Source organism: Phocoena phocoena, chromosome 6 (genome assembly GCF_963924675.1).
Source record: "Phocoena phocoena chromosome 6, mPhoPho1.1, whole genome shotgun sequence".
Classification (NCBI taxonomy): Eukaryota; Metazoa; Chordata; class Mammalia; order Artiodactyla; family Phocoenidae; genus Phocoena; species Phocoena phocoena.
The window spans coordinates 73,615,791-73,632,271 of record NC_089224.1 but is presented as its reverse complement, the minus strand read 5'-3'; the positions used below and the strand labels follow the sequence as shown (position 1 = coordinate 73,632,271).

General features: G+C 45.7%; 2 protein-coding genes across 3 annotated transcripts in view; both read right to left on the bottom strand.

The window, feature by feature from the left end:
- Nucleotides 1–10,630, bottom strand: part of PSAT1 (phosphoserine aminotransferase 1) — a 29,528-nt gene extending 18,898 nt beyond the window's left edge. The window contains exons 1-5 of one of the 2 annotated variants that reach the window (XM_065879147.1): nucleotides 10,498–10,630; nucleotides 6,280–6,340; nucleotides 5,274–5,343; nucleotides 2,480–2,685; nucleotides 1,471–1,643 (exon numbers count right to left, since the gene is read on the bottom strand). In XM_065879147.1, the coding sequence (XP_065735219.1) occupies nucleotides 1,471–1,643; nucleotides 2,480–2,685; nucleotides 5,274–5,343; nucleotides 6,280–6,340; nucleotides 10,498–10,557 (570 nt within the window). In that variant the 5' untranslated portion in view covers nucleotides 10,558–10,630. The remainder of the gene's footprint in view (nucleotides 1–1,470; nucleotides 1,644–2,479; nucleotides 2,686–5,273; nucleotides 5,344–6,279; nucleotides 6,341–10,497) is intronic. The other variant, XM_065879148.1, reaches the window with a different exon arrangement.
- A 459-nt stretch (nucleotides 10,631–11,089) lies between these two features.
- Nucleotides 11,090–16,481, bottom strand: part of CEP78 (centrosomal protein 78) — a 68,941-nt gene continuing 63,549 nt past the window's right edge. The window contains exon 17 of the mRNA XM_065879900.1: nucleotides 11,090–11,209. Within this exon, the coding sequence (XP_065735972.1) occupies nucleotides 11,090–11,209 (120 nt within the window). The remainder of the gene's footprint in view (nucleotides 11,210–16,481) is intronic.

Genomic DNA, 16,481 nt, shown 5'->3' with positions numbered 1-16,481 from the left:
TGGGTCATTTTTCATAAATGTAGTCAAACTTCCCAATCTCCTTCCAAAGCACAATTTGTATGAGGAAGTGACTCTATTTTAATCCTGTTCGGAGTGCATTCCCTTCTCTAAAGGAATCTCTATCCGGGACAGCAAATCGATACTCAAGAGTTCAGAGCCCGCAGATTACAAATCTGTCTGATCCTTCTCTCCAGGGAGGGGCCAGCCCAAACCCATCACTGTGGAGGTCTCGTATCTATTCGTATTCACTCTAGTATACCTCTTTTCTACGTCCAAGCCCATATTTAAAATAAGGCTGCTGTCCTTGGTAACCTAAAGAAATCAATTTTTTTATCCATTTATATTTGTATAAAGGGATAATCAGAAGACACTGAGAAATAATGGGACAAGCTGCCTGAGAGAGAAGAAATTTTAGAAAAAAAGAGATGTTTAAAGATACTTTGGGAAATTTTTTCGTGTAAGATGTAGAGCCCTCTTCCACGTCTCCCCATGAAACCTGTAGGAAAATTCAGTGGCATCCCAAGTGGGAGGACGGGAGACAGTGTGGCTCGACAGGGAGTATTTTATAGCTGACATGGTTTAGAAATGCCAGTGCATGGTGAGTGAAAATAAAAAGCAGGCTATAAACAAAATGTGTACATCCATACAACAGAATACTACTCAGCCTTAAAAAGAAACAAAGTTCTGACATGCTACCACATGGGCGAACCCTGAGGACATTATGCTAAGTGAAATAAGCCAGACAGAAAAGGACAAATATTGCATGATTCCACTTACGTGATGTTATCTAGAACAGTTGAATTCACAGAGGCCAATAAAAAAAGTAGGATGGTGGTTGCCAGGGGCTGGGGGGAGGGAGGACCGTGGTTATTGTTTAATGGGGACAGAGTTTCAGTTTGGGAAGAAGAAGTTCTGCAGATGGATGGTGCTGACGGCTGCATGACAGCGTGTGTGTACTTAATGCCACTGAGCTGTACGCTTAAAACTGGTTAAAATGGTAAAGTTATGGTAAGTATATTTTACCACAACTTTTTAAAAGGCAGGCTACTTCTTAGTTTGTTTTAAATTCCTTACAGCTATCATACCCCCCATGGCATGCACCTGGGGAGCTGCTCAGAAATCTACACGTCACGTCCATGCTCTAGGAGCTGAGCTGGGTACAAAGCAAGGTGGGGCTCCTTCAAAGCCCCCCAAGCTTTCCTTGATGACAGCAAGTAACTCCCAAGATGCTGACAAAAGGATTTTCTAAGCGCCACTCTCAGAGGCAGATGAATTCCCCAAGGACTCAAGTGTGACCCCTGGGAGACAACGATTAACACAGGGCTGGGTGTGTCAGGACGTAAACATTCTGACAACCCACGCTGTCAGCCTTTCCTCATTCTGGTATATATGAAAATGTCCTCAGAGAAACCGAGAGGCTGGTTCCCCCCGACCCGCCCCCCGCTGGCGCAGGCCTCTTTTACACTCTACCTTGGAAACATCCACTGGTTTGGACAGGAAGTTTGAGGACATGTCGCAGACCAACACTGCTCCCTTCACATCAGGGATAAAGTCAAACTCCACTCCATGCACGGTCTCATTGGCGCAGTAATACACATAGGAGGCGTCCGGGCTGAGGTTCCAGGTGCTCGGATCTGGAATTTCTATCACAGGAGACAAGTTGGGGACTCCACACGTTTCCTCCCCTCTTTCCTTAGGGAGATAGGAGGCAACCAGGAATGACACCCCTCCCCTAGCAGGGGAAGACAGATCCCAGAGCATTCACAAGTGAAAGCACCCTATCCATCTTACATTACAATCACCACCAACATCCTAAAGAGATGACCCATCCCACCCCTTTGACTGTTACTGGGGGCAAATAATCTTCAAGAATGGCATGGGAGTATTTGGGTTTTTTCCTTGTTTCCCAGTATCCATCCATCCTATGTCCACTGACAGTTTCCTGTGTGCGTCAGCCTCCGCGACTCTCAGCCCATGCAGTTCCAGTAGAACCGGTTCCACCCACAGCCCCGAAGGTACAATGCAACTCAGGCAAGGCCGCTTGACTGATACAGAATGGGACACAGGAGACATGAGACTGTTACTGGGAATGCATGAGCGAAGGCATTGAAACGTGAGACAATATAAGGTCAGGAGCAGCTGCAGCCATCTTCTAAAAAGGAGGGGGCAGCTTTCCTGACTGTGGAGGAGACACGGAAAGACACCAGAACTGGGAGACATTGTAGGCGGCCCTTGATCAAGCCATACCTAAAGCCAAACCAGCCCCAGGGCTTTGCAGCTAAGTCAGCAGCCTAGGCATACTCTTTCTGCAGCAGCCCATTAGTAATCTTAACAGGAACAGACAGCCAATCTAAATGGTATCAGACTAACTACTGACAAGGGGATGAAAGAATGGCCCGGGGCAGGGGTGACCTGCTAGCTGAGGAGGGACCACCTGCCAGCCAGCATTTCACAGTCCAGCTCAGCTCCCAGCACTTACTTGTGTAACTCCCAAGTTTGGGGTGGACAATATTCACAGTCCCGAACTTCTTGGCTTCTTCCGAAGCCTTAGCTGACCAGGATCCCGTCACCACATAGTCGGCACACCTTCCTGCTTTCAGGCCAATCAGGTTTAAGGGGACAGCACTGAACTGGCCACACCCACCTCCTTGTACAAAAATCACCTTGTAGTTGTCTGGAATGGCTCTGGGCAGAAGCAGAGGTGACAGTAAACAGGGTCAAAAATTGAGAATGAGTGATGCCCTTCCAGCACTTTACCCTGGGGTGGGTACACTACAAGAACGATGGTCAAGCCCCATCTCTGCCTTCCCCAACCCAGTCATTTATCTACTCAATTCCTTGCACAGATATTTACTGGGCCCTGTGGTGGAAGCCTATGGTTACTTTTTGGACAGAGCTAGTAACACCCTGCTTGTTCCTTTAGGGAAGCATCGGCTGCCACTCTCAGTCCACCTGGTTCAAGGGTGGCCAATCCCAGCTCCAGGGGATGAGCACGTGACCCAAGCTGGCCAGTGTGGTTTGGTTCTGAGACCTGGATCCAAACTTCTAGAAAAGAGGAGCTGTTTCTATTGAGGGAAATAAAGAACTTGTAGGAGCTAAACCTGCAACCACTGGTGGCCATCTGGTGAAGCCAACATATAAAAAAGCAGAGCCAGGAGATGGAGAAAAAGACCTTCCTGACATCATGTGAGCTCCTAAATCACTCCTGCACTTTTCTGTTATATGAGATAATACATTCCTTTTTTTTTTTTTTTTTTTTTTGCGTAAGCCAAGAGCTGGGCTTCTGTCATTTGCAACTAAAAGTCCTAAAAGTATATATGTGCTGGTCCATGCTATGAACCAGGTGGACACTGGAGAAGGATCTTTGATAATCCTTTAGACTTAAGCCTGTATCACCTACCCAATATATATCAAGATTAACAGCAAAAATATTTGATTGCAACATGGAAAATTAAAATGGTGATTGGCATGGTTACAGGCAGTAGGGTAAGGCCAGGGAAACTGGACCCAAGCCTTTGAGCAATGTCAGAGCTTGGGAACAGGTTACACGGAAGGCAGACGGCCAAGGGACAGAGCTTCAGCACAGAGGTGTAAGGAAAGCACCAAAGGGCAGGGCAATGTGAGAGGGTCTTGGTCTCGCCAACATGAGGGATGGCGTGCATATATCTGGTTGTGAACCGTGCCTGCCTATATCCAGGGCTCAGGAGGCTAGCAAAGCACACAGACAGGTCTTAGGAGACTCTAACCATGTCAGCAGCTGGGAGGATGGCAGCCCAAGGCAGCGTTCCTGGTTTATGTTATTCAGATGCAGGGCAGTGAACAAGGCCAAGAAATGGATGGAAAGACACCAGACAGAGGTCTAGGTACAGGGGTACAAAGAAATTGGCCCATAAATCGAACCGGAAGTTCAAGCTGGAAAGGCTCACAAGCGTGTGGGTCAAATGCCATATCTCTTGGGCCAACATTCCAAGTACCCACCCCATGAAGGATGCGATTGTTCTGTGAACATGACAGGGACCCAGCAGGCATCCCTGGCATGCTAAGCCAAGCAGATGATTACCGGCTCCAAACACGGACATTAGCACGGGTTTCAAGGGCTCCTCACAAAAATGTCACCAAGCCCGCCCCATCTGAAGCATTTTATCAATGCAATTTAAAGGGAAAGTTATTAAATAATTAGTATAATTCCAATTTTGTTAATGAAATAATGCAAGGATGGACCCTAAAACGTTAACAGTGATTACCCCTGACTGGTGGGGTTATAGATAATTATGGTTGATTTTGTGAGTTTGCTTTTTCCCTAAACTTTCCACCATGAACATGCACTAGTTTTGTGAGCAGAAAAAAAAAACCAGAATGTTTTGTTTTCAAGATGACCGTATTCATATTTCTATGTGAATATATTTATATAATATATAAAACCTCTCCTTTAAGCAGCAATCTGTTTAAGAACACAGTTTCCTCTGGGTAAGAAGAGCAGTGCAGATAACTAGGAAAGTTCATTTGAGAAGCAGTTCCCAGAGTTCAGAACCCTTAAAATTGCCCAAAGAGCCTGTTAGAAATGAAGTTTGTAGAAAGGCTCTGATTCAACAGGTCTGGATGGGGCCCAGCACTTGAATTTTTTAATACTTCCCACACGAGTTGATTCTGACAGGTTGTATGAGGCAATACTTTAAGAGCCAGTGAACTAAGTTATAGTTAATTATGCTGACAAAGATGACCACTTCTTGGGCTTCCCTGGTGGCACAGTGGTTGAGAGTCCGCCTGCCGATGCAGGGGACGCGGGTTCGTGCCCCCGTCCGGGAGGATCCCACATGCCGCGGAGCGGCTGGGCCCGGGAGCCATGGCCGCTAAGCCTGAGCGTCCGGAGCCTGTGCTCCGCAACGGGAGAGGCCACAACAGTGAGAGGCCGGCGTACGGCAATACGGCAAAAAAAAAAAAAAAAAAAAAAAATTTGACCACTTCTTTGTCGTTTAAATCCCTTTTAAGCCCGTTTAACTTCCACAGTGCTAAAAAAAATCTTTCCCAGATAAAATGATTTCAAATCTTTGGAAAAACCACATAAAATAAAAATACAAACGCAGGATGAGGAACAAATAAAAAGCATTATATATACTGATCTAGTGAATTTGGAAGAATCTTAACAAGATTATTTGTAAGAATGGAATATTCTGAACACACAGCAGAGTCTAGAAAATAATGCAACAGACACCCACGTATATGGATTACCAAACAAGAGTAACACAATTTTGTCTTTAAAATTTTAAACTTACAATAATTCCCGCATAAGGTTCTCTGTGTTGTTAATAATCTTAGAGAAATCTGATGACCTGTGACTCATTTCTGTGGAAAGAAAAACAAGAAAAAAAATTCCAGTTCAAAACCAAAGCAACAAAAGTTAACTGTAGCTGTAACTACAAAATTTGCAAATCAAATAACAAAAGGAAGTGTCAGTTATTTTCCATTCAAATTGTGGGCCACACTTACTTTAAGGGACAATCCAAATTGATTTTCAAACTGCAAACATTTTAACCTTATTGTCACAGCACAATGATTTTTCAAAAGCGGCAATATTCACTGAGCGAGCCATGTACTAATTTATCCTTTGGTCTCTGATCACTCACATCTTTCTCACAAACAGGAATTGTATGCAAATAAATGCTGCCCTTAGGACATCAGCACAAAATTCCACACTGTGCTCTCACTTCACAGAAATCTAGGTGCATGTGCCAGACCCACAGGAACAAAATTTAACAGCAATGAGCACACAGTTAAACCTACAGTCTCTTAATAGTCTGTAGCCTTTGGAAATATCAAAAAAGAAAAAGAAAATTAAATTTTAAAAAAAGTAAATTTTAGAACTCAAAGAAACTTCATGAAATTATTAACAGGCAAGATCTTCAAAAAAAGGCTTGTGTACTTTTCAACATTAATGAGTTCATGTTTAAGAACAGCAAAAACTGTAAAATGAATGTGAAGCAATTTTACAAATGTTTGGGCACTGTTAATGGATCACTGTTAAAGGATCTTTTGATCTCAGATCCTATGCATAGCAAAAACCAATGATGCGACAGTAACTGAGACATATAAACCCCTCACCAGCATTTATGTTGCTTTCAAAATTGCTTTGATCAAACATGCTATGGAAGTTATTAAAATTTAAAAATATATCTACAAAGGCCTACAGGAAGACCCAGTAGAAATTCTAGGCTTGATGATGCATTTTAATTGGTTCCCTTTGAATCCTGGACATTCACAGAATCCAAAAGTAAATCTTACCAAGAACACTAATCCCAACTCCTTTGTAATCTAATAATTCTTTTTGTATCTCTGACAATACCTAGGAAAAAAATAAAAGAAAATTTAAGATGATTTCAATATGCTGTGCACAACTCTGGACATACAAACTGCAGTGGGGGAGGGACAGGGGAGAGGATCCACCCACCAGGCCTGTGAAGAAGCTTATGTCCCTGCCCACAGCCCCGATGATGCAACTTATACTCAAGTTGAGAGTGAAATTATGCAACGTGACTGATGCTAAGACAGTTTTTCCAAAGGTATGAATTTATTTAGAGATAAAAACTCACTTGGACTTAAAAAAAGATCAAGTATAGAAGTTTTCTGATAACAATTCTTTACCTGTCAACTTCAGACCTTTGGGAAAAGTCTAATTCCCTAGAAAAATGTCCCTTCCACAATTGCATTTGCACTCTGACAGCAAAGGCACAAAAAGCATAAAGTTGTGGGGGACAACAAAAAAATCAATTAGGCCCAAGTTAAACTGATAACTCAATTTTCCATCTTTTTGGTCTGCTGGGATGGGTGGGATGGGCAGGAATTAGGAAGCACCTGCTGTGAATTAAGGTTCGTCAGGGGTACTGATGTACTGCACTCTCCCCTCAACAACAGCCCTGAAGGTGATATTCTCATCCCCAATTTGCAGGTGAAGAATCTCAGCTGTGGCTCCAGAGGTGCTTAGCTGTATGCCCTAATCCAGCCCCTTGACCCATCTTGTAAGATCACTGCAATCCCATAACCACAGTCTGCCTTACAAGGACAACTGGACAGGTGGGACCCATCTTACGGCCAATCTTCCCGTGCCAGGAAACGGGTGGGGGGCAAGGCTCATTCCCTACCCCCACCCCCAAACACATAGCTCACTTTCTAGGGAGGTGCCTCATTGTTTTTTTCCCAAAGGCAATTAAATGTAAATTACTACACACTGAAAGAAAAACACCTATTTCATATATGTATCTACATAGATTTATGTGTATATATACATATATATATGTATATATACACACACACACACACTTCAGTAAGAAGAATAGAAAGCCCTTATCAGAGATGCATGCTGCATTGTTTACGAGTGAAATGACACGATATCTGTGATCAGCTTTAAAATTATCCAGGGGCAGAAGGGGAGAAAGAGGGTATGGGGCAGGGAGCGCTGAAACAAGATTGGCAAAATGTCCTTAGTTGTTAAATTTTGGATGGGTGCGTGAATTTAGTTATATTATTCCCTCTCTACCTTTGTGTATGAGCAATCTGCCATAAAGTAAAAAGAGAGAAAGAAATGCTCTAAAAATGTACACAAAATAGGTGAGATAAACCCTCTGTAGAAGCATCCTGCCATCAAAGGAGGTTCCCTTAAAAGATACAGGCTAAAGACCTCATAAAACATAATCCAGGGCTTCCCTGGTGGCGCAGTAGTTAAGAATCCGCCTGTCAATGCAGGGGACACGGGTTCGAGCCCTGGTCTGGGAAGATTCCCACATGCCGCGGAGCAACTAAGCCCGTGCGCCACAACTACTGAGCCTGCGCTCTTAGAGCCTGCGAGCCACACGTACAGAGCCTGCATGCCACAACTACTGAAGACCGCGCACCTGGAGCCTGTGCTCCGCAACAAGAGAAGCCACTGCAATGAGAAGTCCACACACCACAACGAAGAGCAGCCCCTGCTCACTGAAACTAGAGAAAAGCCTGCGTGCAGAAACAAAGACCCAATGCAGTGAAAAATTAAAATTAAAAAAAAAAACCCATAATCTAAACTGGATTGCAACTTGTCTGAAAAAACACCATTTTAAAAATAAAGAATGAAAAAAAATAAATAAATAAAGAATGAGACAAAAAAAAGAGGTTCAAGAATTTGTCATCGGGGCTTCCCTGGTGGCACAGTGGTTAAGAATCTGCCTGCCAATGCAGGGTACACGGGTTTGAGCCCTGGTCCGGGAAGATCCCACATGCCGCGGAGCAACTAAGCCCGTGTGCCACAACTACTGAGCCTGCGCTCTAGAGCCCGTGAGCCACAACTACTGAAGCCCACGTGCCACAACTACTGAAGTGCACGTGCCTAGATCCCGTGCTCCGCAACAAGAGAAGCCACCGCAATGAGAAGCCCGCACACCACAAGGAAGAGTAGCCCCCGCTCGCAGCAACCAGAGAATGCCCGCGTGCAGCAACGAAGATGCAACGCAGCCAAAAATAAATAAATAAAATTAAAAAAAAAAAAAGATTTTGTCATCGTTTTTGTTGGACACATTAGCAATGGCTGATCAAACAAACTTTTAGCAAATACTTGTCTTTAGTAAATACAAACTTCTGTCTCTGATAGAATCATCCTTGAACTTCTGTTCAGACTGTATTTCTCTCATAGATAGTATTCCTTGAAAAGACATCTATAAAAGTTTATAACCAAAATCATTATAAAAAGTTTTAAAATCTTCTACCCAAAAAGCATACCCCTCTAATCCAGTGGAGTTTATTTTTTTCAAGCTGCAGAATGCAACCACTTTTGTGGATCATAACTAATTTTTTAATGAACTAGAATAGACCAGAGCAGAATAGAATACAAAATTGTGCATGTTGTAGTCATTAGGCTAAATATTTCATAAGCCTTTTGTTTTAATTATGTGCAGGTACTTGGTCATTTTGTGAAATATATTTTTCATTGTGGTTACAGTCAAAAAAAGTTTGCAAATCTTCTCTAATCCTTATACTTCAATTAAATCGAGAAGACACATAAATAGCAACATCTGCCCCCCCCCCCCCCCAGCTTGGAGAGCACCCAGGAGGGCATAAATCCTCCCAGGAAAATAAATAATAAATAATTGTACTACTGATAACAACTGCCTTTATAATAAATGCAGAACAAATTACACAGGAAACAAATGCGCAGAAGACTCCAAAACACAGAGAGGGAAAAAACGGTGAGGGTAGAGGAAACAAACGTTTGCACAGCTCTGGCAGGGAATCTCACCTAAAACAGACCGCAATAACTAAGAAAAAACGAAGCCCTGTACTCTCAGCTCCTACTAGCGCTGCCCCCAGAAAAGCAAAATGTCCTTTCCCTTATACAATTGTAAGATTCTCTGCTCTTATCACAACACAGAGAAGTCTCTGTCCCAAGGAGATTCTACTCAGTTCAACAGCAGATAATTGTAAAACACTTGGCTATGCACCATGTTGCTACAACATATCATCAGTCATCCTGGTTAGAAACATAAAAATACAACAGCAGCGGCAGGGGTCAGTGCGTCCAAGGCGTAGTAGAGACTTGGCCCCCTTCACAGCTTGGGCGGTGGGAGGGGAGAATGGATGTGGAGGGAGTGGGTTTTGGAGGTTAGGGGAGGAGCCGGAACCCGGCTGGGGGCTGGGAAGGCAGGGATTAAGTTCCACTTGCACTTGAAAGGTCTGGTAATGGCCCAGGGGAGAATTTAGTCATTCATTTGCTCCAGAACAAAGTGAACCGAACTGGGCTAGCAGCCCAAGGCCTACCAGAATTTGAATATTAGCATGCCTTTAGGGGACACGCCAGTTGGGGAAAAAAAAAAAAAATCTACGCGTGAAACAGAGGAGAGAAAAAAGGCTTTGGGGACGGGTGGGGTATCTGAGAGATAAAGAGGGAAAGCCTGGGCTGGACTGAAGGCTTTTAAATTTACATTTCTGAAAAGCAATGTTTCCAAGTGCTGGCTAAAGGCAACACTGCTTCCGAGGGGGTCGTGCGCGGGCCTCCAGTTTGCAGTTCCCTCCAGTTAACGCAATCCTCATCCACCATTCATTCACAGTGTCCATTCACGCATCCACTCAACACTGCCTGGTTCGCAGCACTGCGGGGCGAGGCGAACGCAGAGTTGGGAGCTTTTTCTTTTCCGTCGCGCCCCCGGCCCGGCCGGATTGAAGGCACAGCGCCGGAGTTTGCAGGTGCCAGCGCAGCGAGCCAGCACTCCCGGGCGGGCAGGGTTCTGCATGCGGCGCACCCGTAGCCGGCGCCAGCCACAGCTTCACAAGCAAGCCTCGCCGAGTTCCTCCCCCAATGCATCCTTCTAGAGGCCCACCCACGATAGATCCTACACTGGGAGTGCACGCCAGTGCAGAGCGTTCGGGGAACTCCGGGCAGGAAGTGGGGATCCGGGAGCCCCGTGCAGGGATGCACAGCCACCCACGCGCCTGCTCCCGCCCGGACCGCACTGCCGGCGCGCGCTAGAGGGGACTTACCGAGCGCGGCAGTTTGGCGGGCCCGGGCCCGAAGTTGACCACCTGCATCAGGGAGTCCATGGTGCAGAAGCGGGAACTGGGAGTCGACTGGAAAGGACCGATCGCGTGGGCAGCGCAAGCCTGCAGCCGGCGCCGACTCTGTGCTCTCTTCCAGCGCCGAGCCGGCGCCCCCATTGGCCCGCGCTGTCGCTGGCCCTGCGCTGATTGGTTCGTGCAACGGGGCTCGCATCCCCATTGGTCGTGCTCCCCCGTCGAGATCGAGAGCAGTTGCTCCTCCTCGCGTTTACTGTTTCAACCCCTTTTTTGATCAATGCAAGGCGCGCGGGAGATTGCACCATCCAGGCGGCTCGGCTGCGCGCCCGCCGGAGAACCTTGGGCGGCGAGAGGAGGCTACCCCTGCCAACTTGCGTTGGTACTTCTGCACGCTTGATGAGGCGCTTTCCAGTCCTCCAACGCGGACCCTAGCCCCTCTCTCTGGGCTGCACTGGGAGATGGCGGAGTAAATCACCCCCTCACCCCCATCCAACCACATCTTCACCAGACCCTAGACTGGGCTCTGCTGCATTTGTTTGAACCAGCGGTCATTAATTCACTAAACTTTCCTAAGCACCCCCATGGGCGCCAGATACTCCAGGGGGGAGGAAGGGCCGCCAAGGATGGAATTGCAGGGTGAACTATGGGCCAGGGGTGGGTGGGTGGGGGATGAGGTTCTCTGCAAAACACCAAGGGGCCAAGGGTTAAAGCAGGATTAAAGGATGGAGGTGGCCAAGGACACTGAGAGAAGCCTTGGCCTGGGAAGCCTGGATGCTTCCCAGGCAAGTCCTTTTAAGCTGCTGATTCTCCATTTCCCCTCGGGAAAAGAGCGAGCTGGAACCTGGCAATACCTCTCAGGTTGTGTAGGCGCTGACAAGCTGTGAGTTTAGAAACGTGAGCAGATATTAACAAGAACGCGATATCCCTGAGGAGCCTCAGCCCAAGCCAGGGCAGAGGCCCAGAGCCAGGCCGGGCGCGGAGCCAGCGCGGCTCAAAGTCTTCCACAGAAGTGTTCTTCTCAGAAGAACTCCAGTGGAGATCCACATGGGGTTCTGAAACAGGGAGGTCCCCTTCCTGCAAGAAAAAAGTTCCTTTGAAGTCTGGAATTTCATCTTTTTTTTGAAATGTGAATTTTGCCCTTTACTCCTTAATTTAACCCAGTTTCTTATAAAAATATTTTCCCAAATCTTTGAGCAAAAGTGATGCGCCAGGAATACACACAGTGCCTGCCCTGGGGCTTTCCATCACACCAGCCAGCGTCAACCACCTCAGTGAAAAGATCTGTAAACTGACAGGGCTAGGACTTTTGTTTGCTTTTTTGTGGTATGTGGGAGGGATGGGGCTGGGATAGGAGGTACTGCTTTAGGTTTGGGAGGTGGAGGGCAAAGTTTCTAGAAAAAGCTGAAATGAACAAGGTAACCGCCTTCCTCAGCACCTTCATTTAGAAAATTGCAAAACTGAGTAGAGGGTATGAATGTCAGTCCATAAACTCAGGTGTGCAAGAATTGTCGCATATCCATTATTGTATATGACTTAGCAGCTAATCTACCAGGGGAGTGGGGGAGTTAGCCTTCCTCCTTCCTGGAGTCCTTAATCCCAGGGATTTACACAGTCTTGTGGTATGGAATAGGGAGGGAAGCACTCATCCATTTGGTCCTCCTTCCCCAGAAAATGTAGCTGAGTTTTCTCCACTGTTGAAGTCTATATGCTGCTTCAGTAAATTAGCTCTCTACCACTTTTATGACCCACTGAGGAACACAGGAAATTTGGGTGGGGTCAGGGTGGCTATCATCCCATCTGCCAAGACATGCCATGCAGTCATTCCTCTGAGGGCCTTGCAGTTTCCTAGATGATATTACAGGGAAGTAAGGCACACAGACCCTCTGCCCAGGGACATGCTGACCTCTGTCTCTCTCTCTCTTCCAACTGAAGGAAATATCTTTTGCATTCTAAGGAGAATCCATCTCTTTGTATGTTTCTCCCTCACATTCTGTCCACAGACACCTTAAGCCGGGGACTCTTAGGGATAGAAAGACGGTGGTTAAGATTGTGGTGAACTGAAACGCACATGCCCATTTGTGGCAGAGCTGCACCAGCCCACCATACATTTATGCCTCCCCTTCCATGGAATAGACTCTCTGTCAGGCTCCACATTTCACAGCTCCCCTTGCATCAAGGCAGGTCATGTGACTGGAACCCACCAATGGAATGAAACAGAGGATGTCACTTTCAGACCAAGGTGGCTGAGAATAGTGCGCTTCTCCACTGCCTTTTTCCCATTCCACAGGCTGAAATCAAAGAATCCAAGGCCCTTGGGGATGGTGGAGACACAGAAAGGAAGGAGCCCCAGTCTCTGAGTTACCTGCTCCGGGCTCGTTGTACCTGAGTGAGAAATCAACTTCTCCTGGGTTATGCCACTGAAATCTGAAGGGCTATGTTACCCTAACTAATACGCCATTCTAAATGCAACAGGTGCGGCTCAGATCCAGCTGGTTGTTGCCAGGTGAAGCAACCAAGGTTGCTCAAGCTATTTTCCCATATTTAAAGAGAAACCAGAAACCCAGATTTTTATGTGAAATTTCACAACTTTTAAATATCTACAGATTTCAGACAACACTGTACAGATCAATATTGTGAGAGGTCAGACCTAGCTTCCCTGCAGGCCTGATTCAGCCTGCTGACCACCAGCTCTCCTTCTAAGGACTGCTTTATAGTATTCTGCCATGTATTTCCCCTTATTCAACACGGAACACCCTCCTCGCCCTGCCTGAATAAGGGAACAGGAAAAGGGAAGACACTGTGGAAAATATAATCTTAAAATATTATCCTGTCACCCTTGCCTATTTTGCAGTGCAGGTGTATAAAGATAACTCAGGGAACCCCTGCATTTCACATGGGCCCCTCCTCTCCTAGTAGATTCTCCTGAAATGCAATATTTTGTAAATATCAGTCTTCACAGGGATTATTTATTGAGCCCTTACTATGTGTGAAAGGTGGACTTCGCTGCCATTTCCAGTCAGATTGGTGTCCTGTTTAGAGGGGAGTAGGAAGAGAAGAGAAGGCAACTCTGAGGAAGGAAGAAACCTATTTGAAATGAGGTGAGGTTATTTCTGCTGCCCTTTTGGTAGCTGGAGATGAAGATCCTTTTTCCTTATCATTATTTCCAGAGAAAATGGGGAATGGGGCGAGGGAGTCATCACAGTTTATGTAGCAAAAGAAATTAAAAGTCACAATCCTATTACACTCTTCATTCTGACCCCAACTGATAGGAAAATATATCTATCCTACTCACTGTATTACCTCAGTTTATTTCCTCACCCTACTTTCTTATTGTGATAAAATATACATAACATAATATATACCATTTAAACCATTTTTAAATGTACAGCTCAGTGGCATTCGTACATTCACAGGGTTGTGCAACCATCATCACCATCCATCTCCAGAACTTTTTCACCTTCCCAAACTGAAACTCTGTCTGTACCCATTAAACAATGTCCCCATTCCCCCTCTCCCAGCCCCTGCAAACCACCATTCAACTTTCTGTCTCTGAATTTGACTGCTCTAAGTGAAATGGAACAGGACCCTATGGGGCCTTCCTGGGGACAGACCCCTGTGTCCCCTGCCTCTTGTTTGTAGAAAAGCTTTAGGCACCTAGGCCTTCCCCGAGTTCCAAAGGGCAATTTTAATATCAGAGAAGTGAGAAAATGCAGAAACAAAAGAAAGCAGTCAAGCAAGACCAAATAGTTTATCCATAAAACAAAGTCAAGGACCTTTAGCCCCTCCTCAAGGGCTGTAGATAATATCCTGTCATATCCTTGAATTGTTTTGCAGGTACTAAAGCCCCCACCAGGTGGGAGAAGTTAACTGCATGCTGCCCACCAGCACATAGAGCCCAGACTGGTTGGAACCACAAGGTTGATGATTGACATTCCCGAAACATCACCCTGTTACCCCCCACCGCCCCATCAGTCAAGCAAGCTGATCGCCTATAACCCTCAGCCCTGATGTTGCCTTTAAAAACCCTTCCCTGAAAGCCATCTGGGAGTTCAGGTCTTTTGAACATTAGCTGCCTATTCTCCTTGCTTGACACTTTGCAATTAATGCTATACTTTCCTTCACCACAGATGGGTGTCAGTAAACTAGCTTCGCTGAGTGTCAGGCGATTGAACCCAAATTTGGTTTGGTGATAAAAGTATCTCCTATAAGTGGAACATACAGAATTTGTCTTTTGTGACCAGCTTATATCACTTAGCACAATGCCTTCAAGACTCACACATTTTGCTTTTTTTTTTTTTTTTTTTTTTTTTGCGATACGCAGGCCTCTCACTGTTGTGGCCTCTCCTGTTGCGGAGCACAGGCTCCGGACACGCAGGCTCAGCGGCCATGGCTCACGGGCCTAGCCGCTCCGCGGCACGTGGGATCTTCCTGGACCGTGGCACAAACCCATGTCCCCTGCATCGGCAGGCGGACTCTCAACCACTGCGCCACCAGGGAAGCCCACACCTTTTGCTTTTTTAAAAAAAATTTATTTAATAGACTATTTTTTAGAGCAGTTTTAGGTTTGCAGCAAAATTGAGAGGAAGGTACAGAGATTTCCCTCTACCTCCCACCTCTCCCTACACACACACAACCTCCCCCATAATCAATATCCCCTACTGGAGTGGTACATTTGTTACAACCGATGAACCTACATTGACACATCACTATCACCCGAAGTCCACAGCTTGCATTAGGGCTCACTCTTGGTGTTGCACATTCTGTAGGTTTGGACAAGTGTATAATGTATCCCTCATTATAGTATCATACAGAGTAGTTTCACTGCCTAAAAATCCTCTGTGCTCTGCCTTTTCATCCCTCAGTTTCCCCTTTTTGCTTCATTTCTAAATAATCAGTATAGAGAGCATTCCACCACAAGATTCACACAAGTAAAATCTCTAAGGGGATCTTTTTAAGAGAAGTGATGTCTATGGACCAGTGGGCAACATTACACAGGGAGCTGAATACTGCTTATATCTCCTGACATCCTAAAAAGATTCTGATATAGAAAAAGCATCAAGATTTTTTTAACCTGAAAATGTATTTATTTCACTACTTTTTTTTTTTTTAAAGGAAGGAACAAAACTCCTGGCACCATCTCTCTAGCTGTAGACACACTATTCATCACCCAGCATGCTGGCCCTGGTCATATACATATGCATTTTTTCGATCAGCATTACTCACCTGGGCTATCTCATTCATTCCAGGGTCCCACGTGGATGCATGAAAATGGACCACGGAACACTTGTTTAATCACCTGTCCAAAGTCTATGTGTGCCTACAATAGAAACCATCATCTCAGGGTTTTGTTTTTTTTTTTAAATAAATTTATCTATCTATGTATCTATCTATGTATCTATCTACCTATCTTTGGCTGCATTGGGTCTTCCTTGCTGTGCGTGTGCTTTCTCTAGTTGTGGCGAGCTGGGGCTACTCTTCGTTGTGGTGCACGGGCTTCTCGTTGCGGTGGCTTCTTTTGTTGTGGAGCACAGTCTCTAGGTGTGTGGGCTTCAGTAGTTGTGGCACACAGGCTCAGTAGTTGTGGCGCACGGGTTTAGTTGCTCCGCAGCAGGTGGGGTCTTCCCAGCCCAGGGATCGAACTCGTGTCCCCTGCATTGGCAGGAGGATTCTTAACCATTGCGTCACCAGGGAAGCCCCATCATCTCAGTTTTAAAATGACTTTTGTAGTGTTAATAATCTGGTGGTAGTTTTGTTCTTTCCTTTTCTTTCTGGGGGCTGATCAAATACTAAGACAAAGGAAGGAGACAGAGCAAAGCCAGGGATATTGGGGGGGTAGAGCCAGTGCAGGAGTTGGGTCTTCCTGCTTCTCCCCTTTTTCTCATACTCCAAACTCCGAAGGACCACACACACTGCCTCAGAAATAAACAGTGATTGTGATTTAATTTATTTTT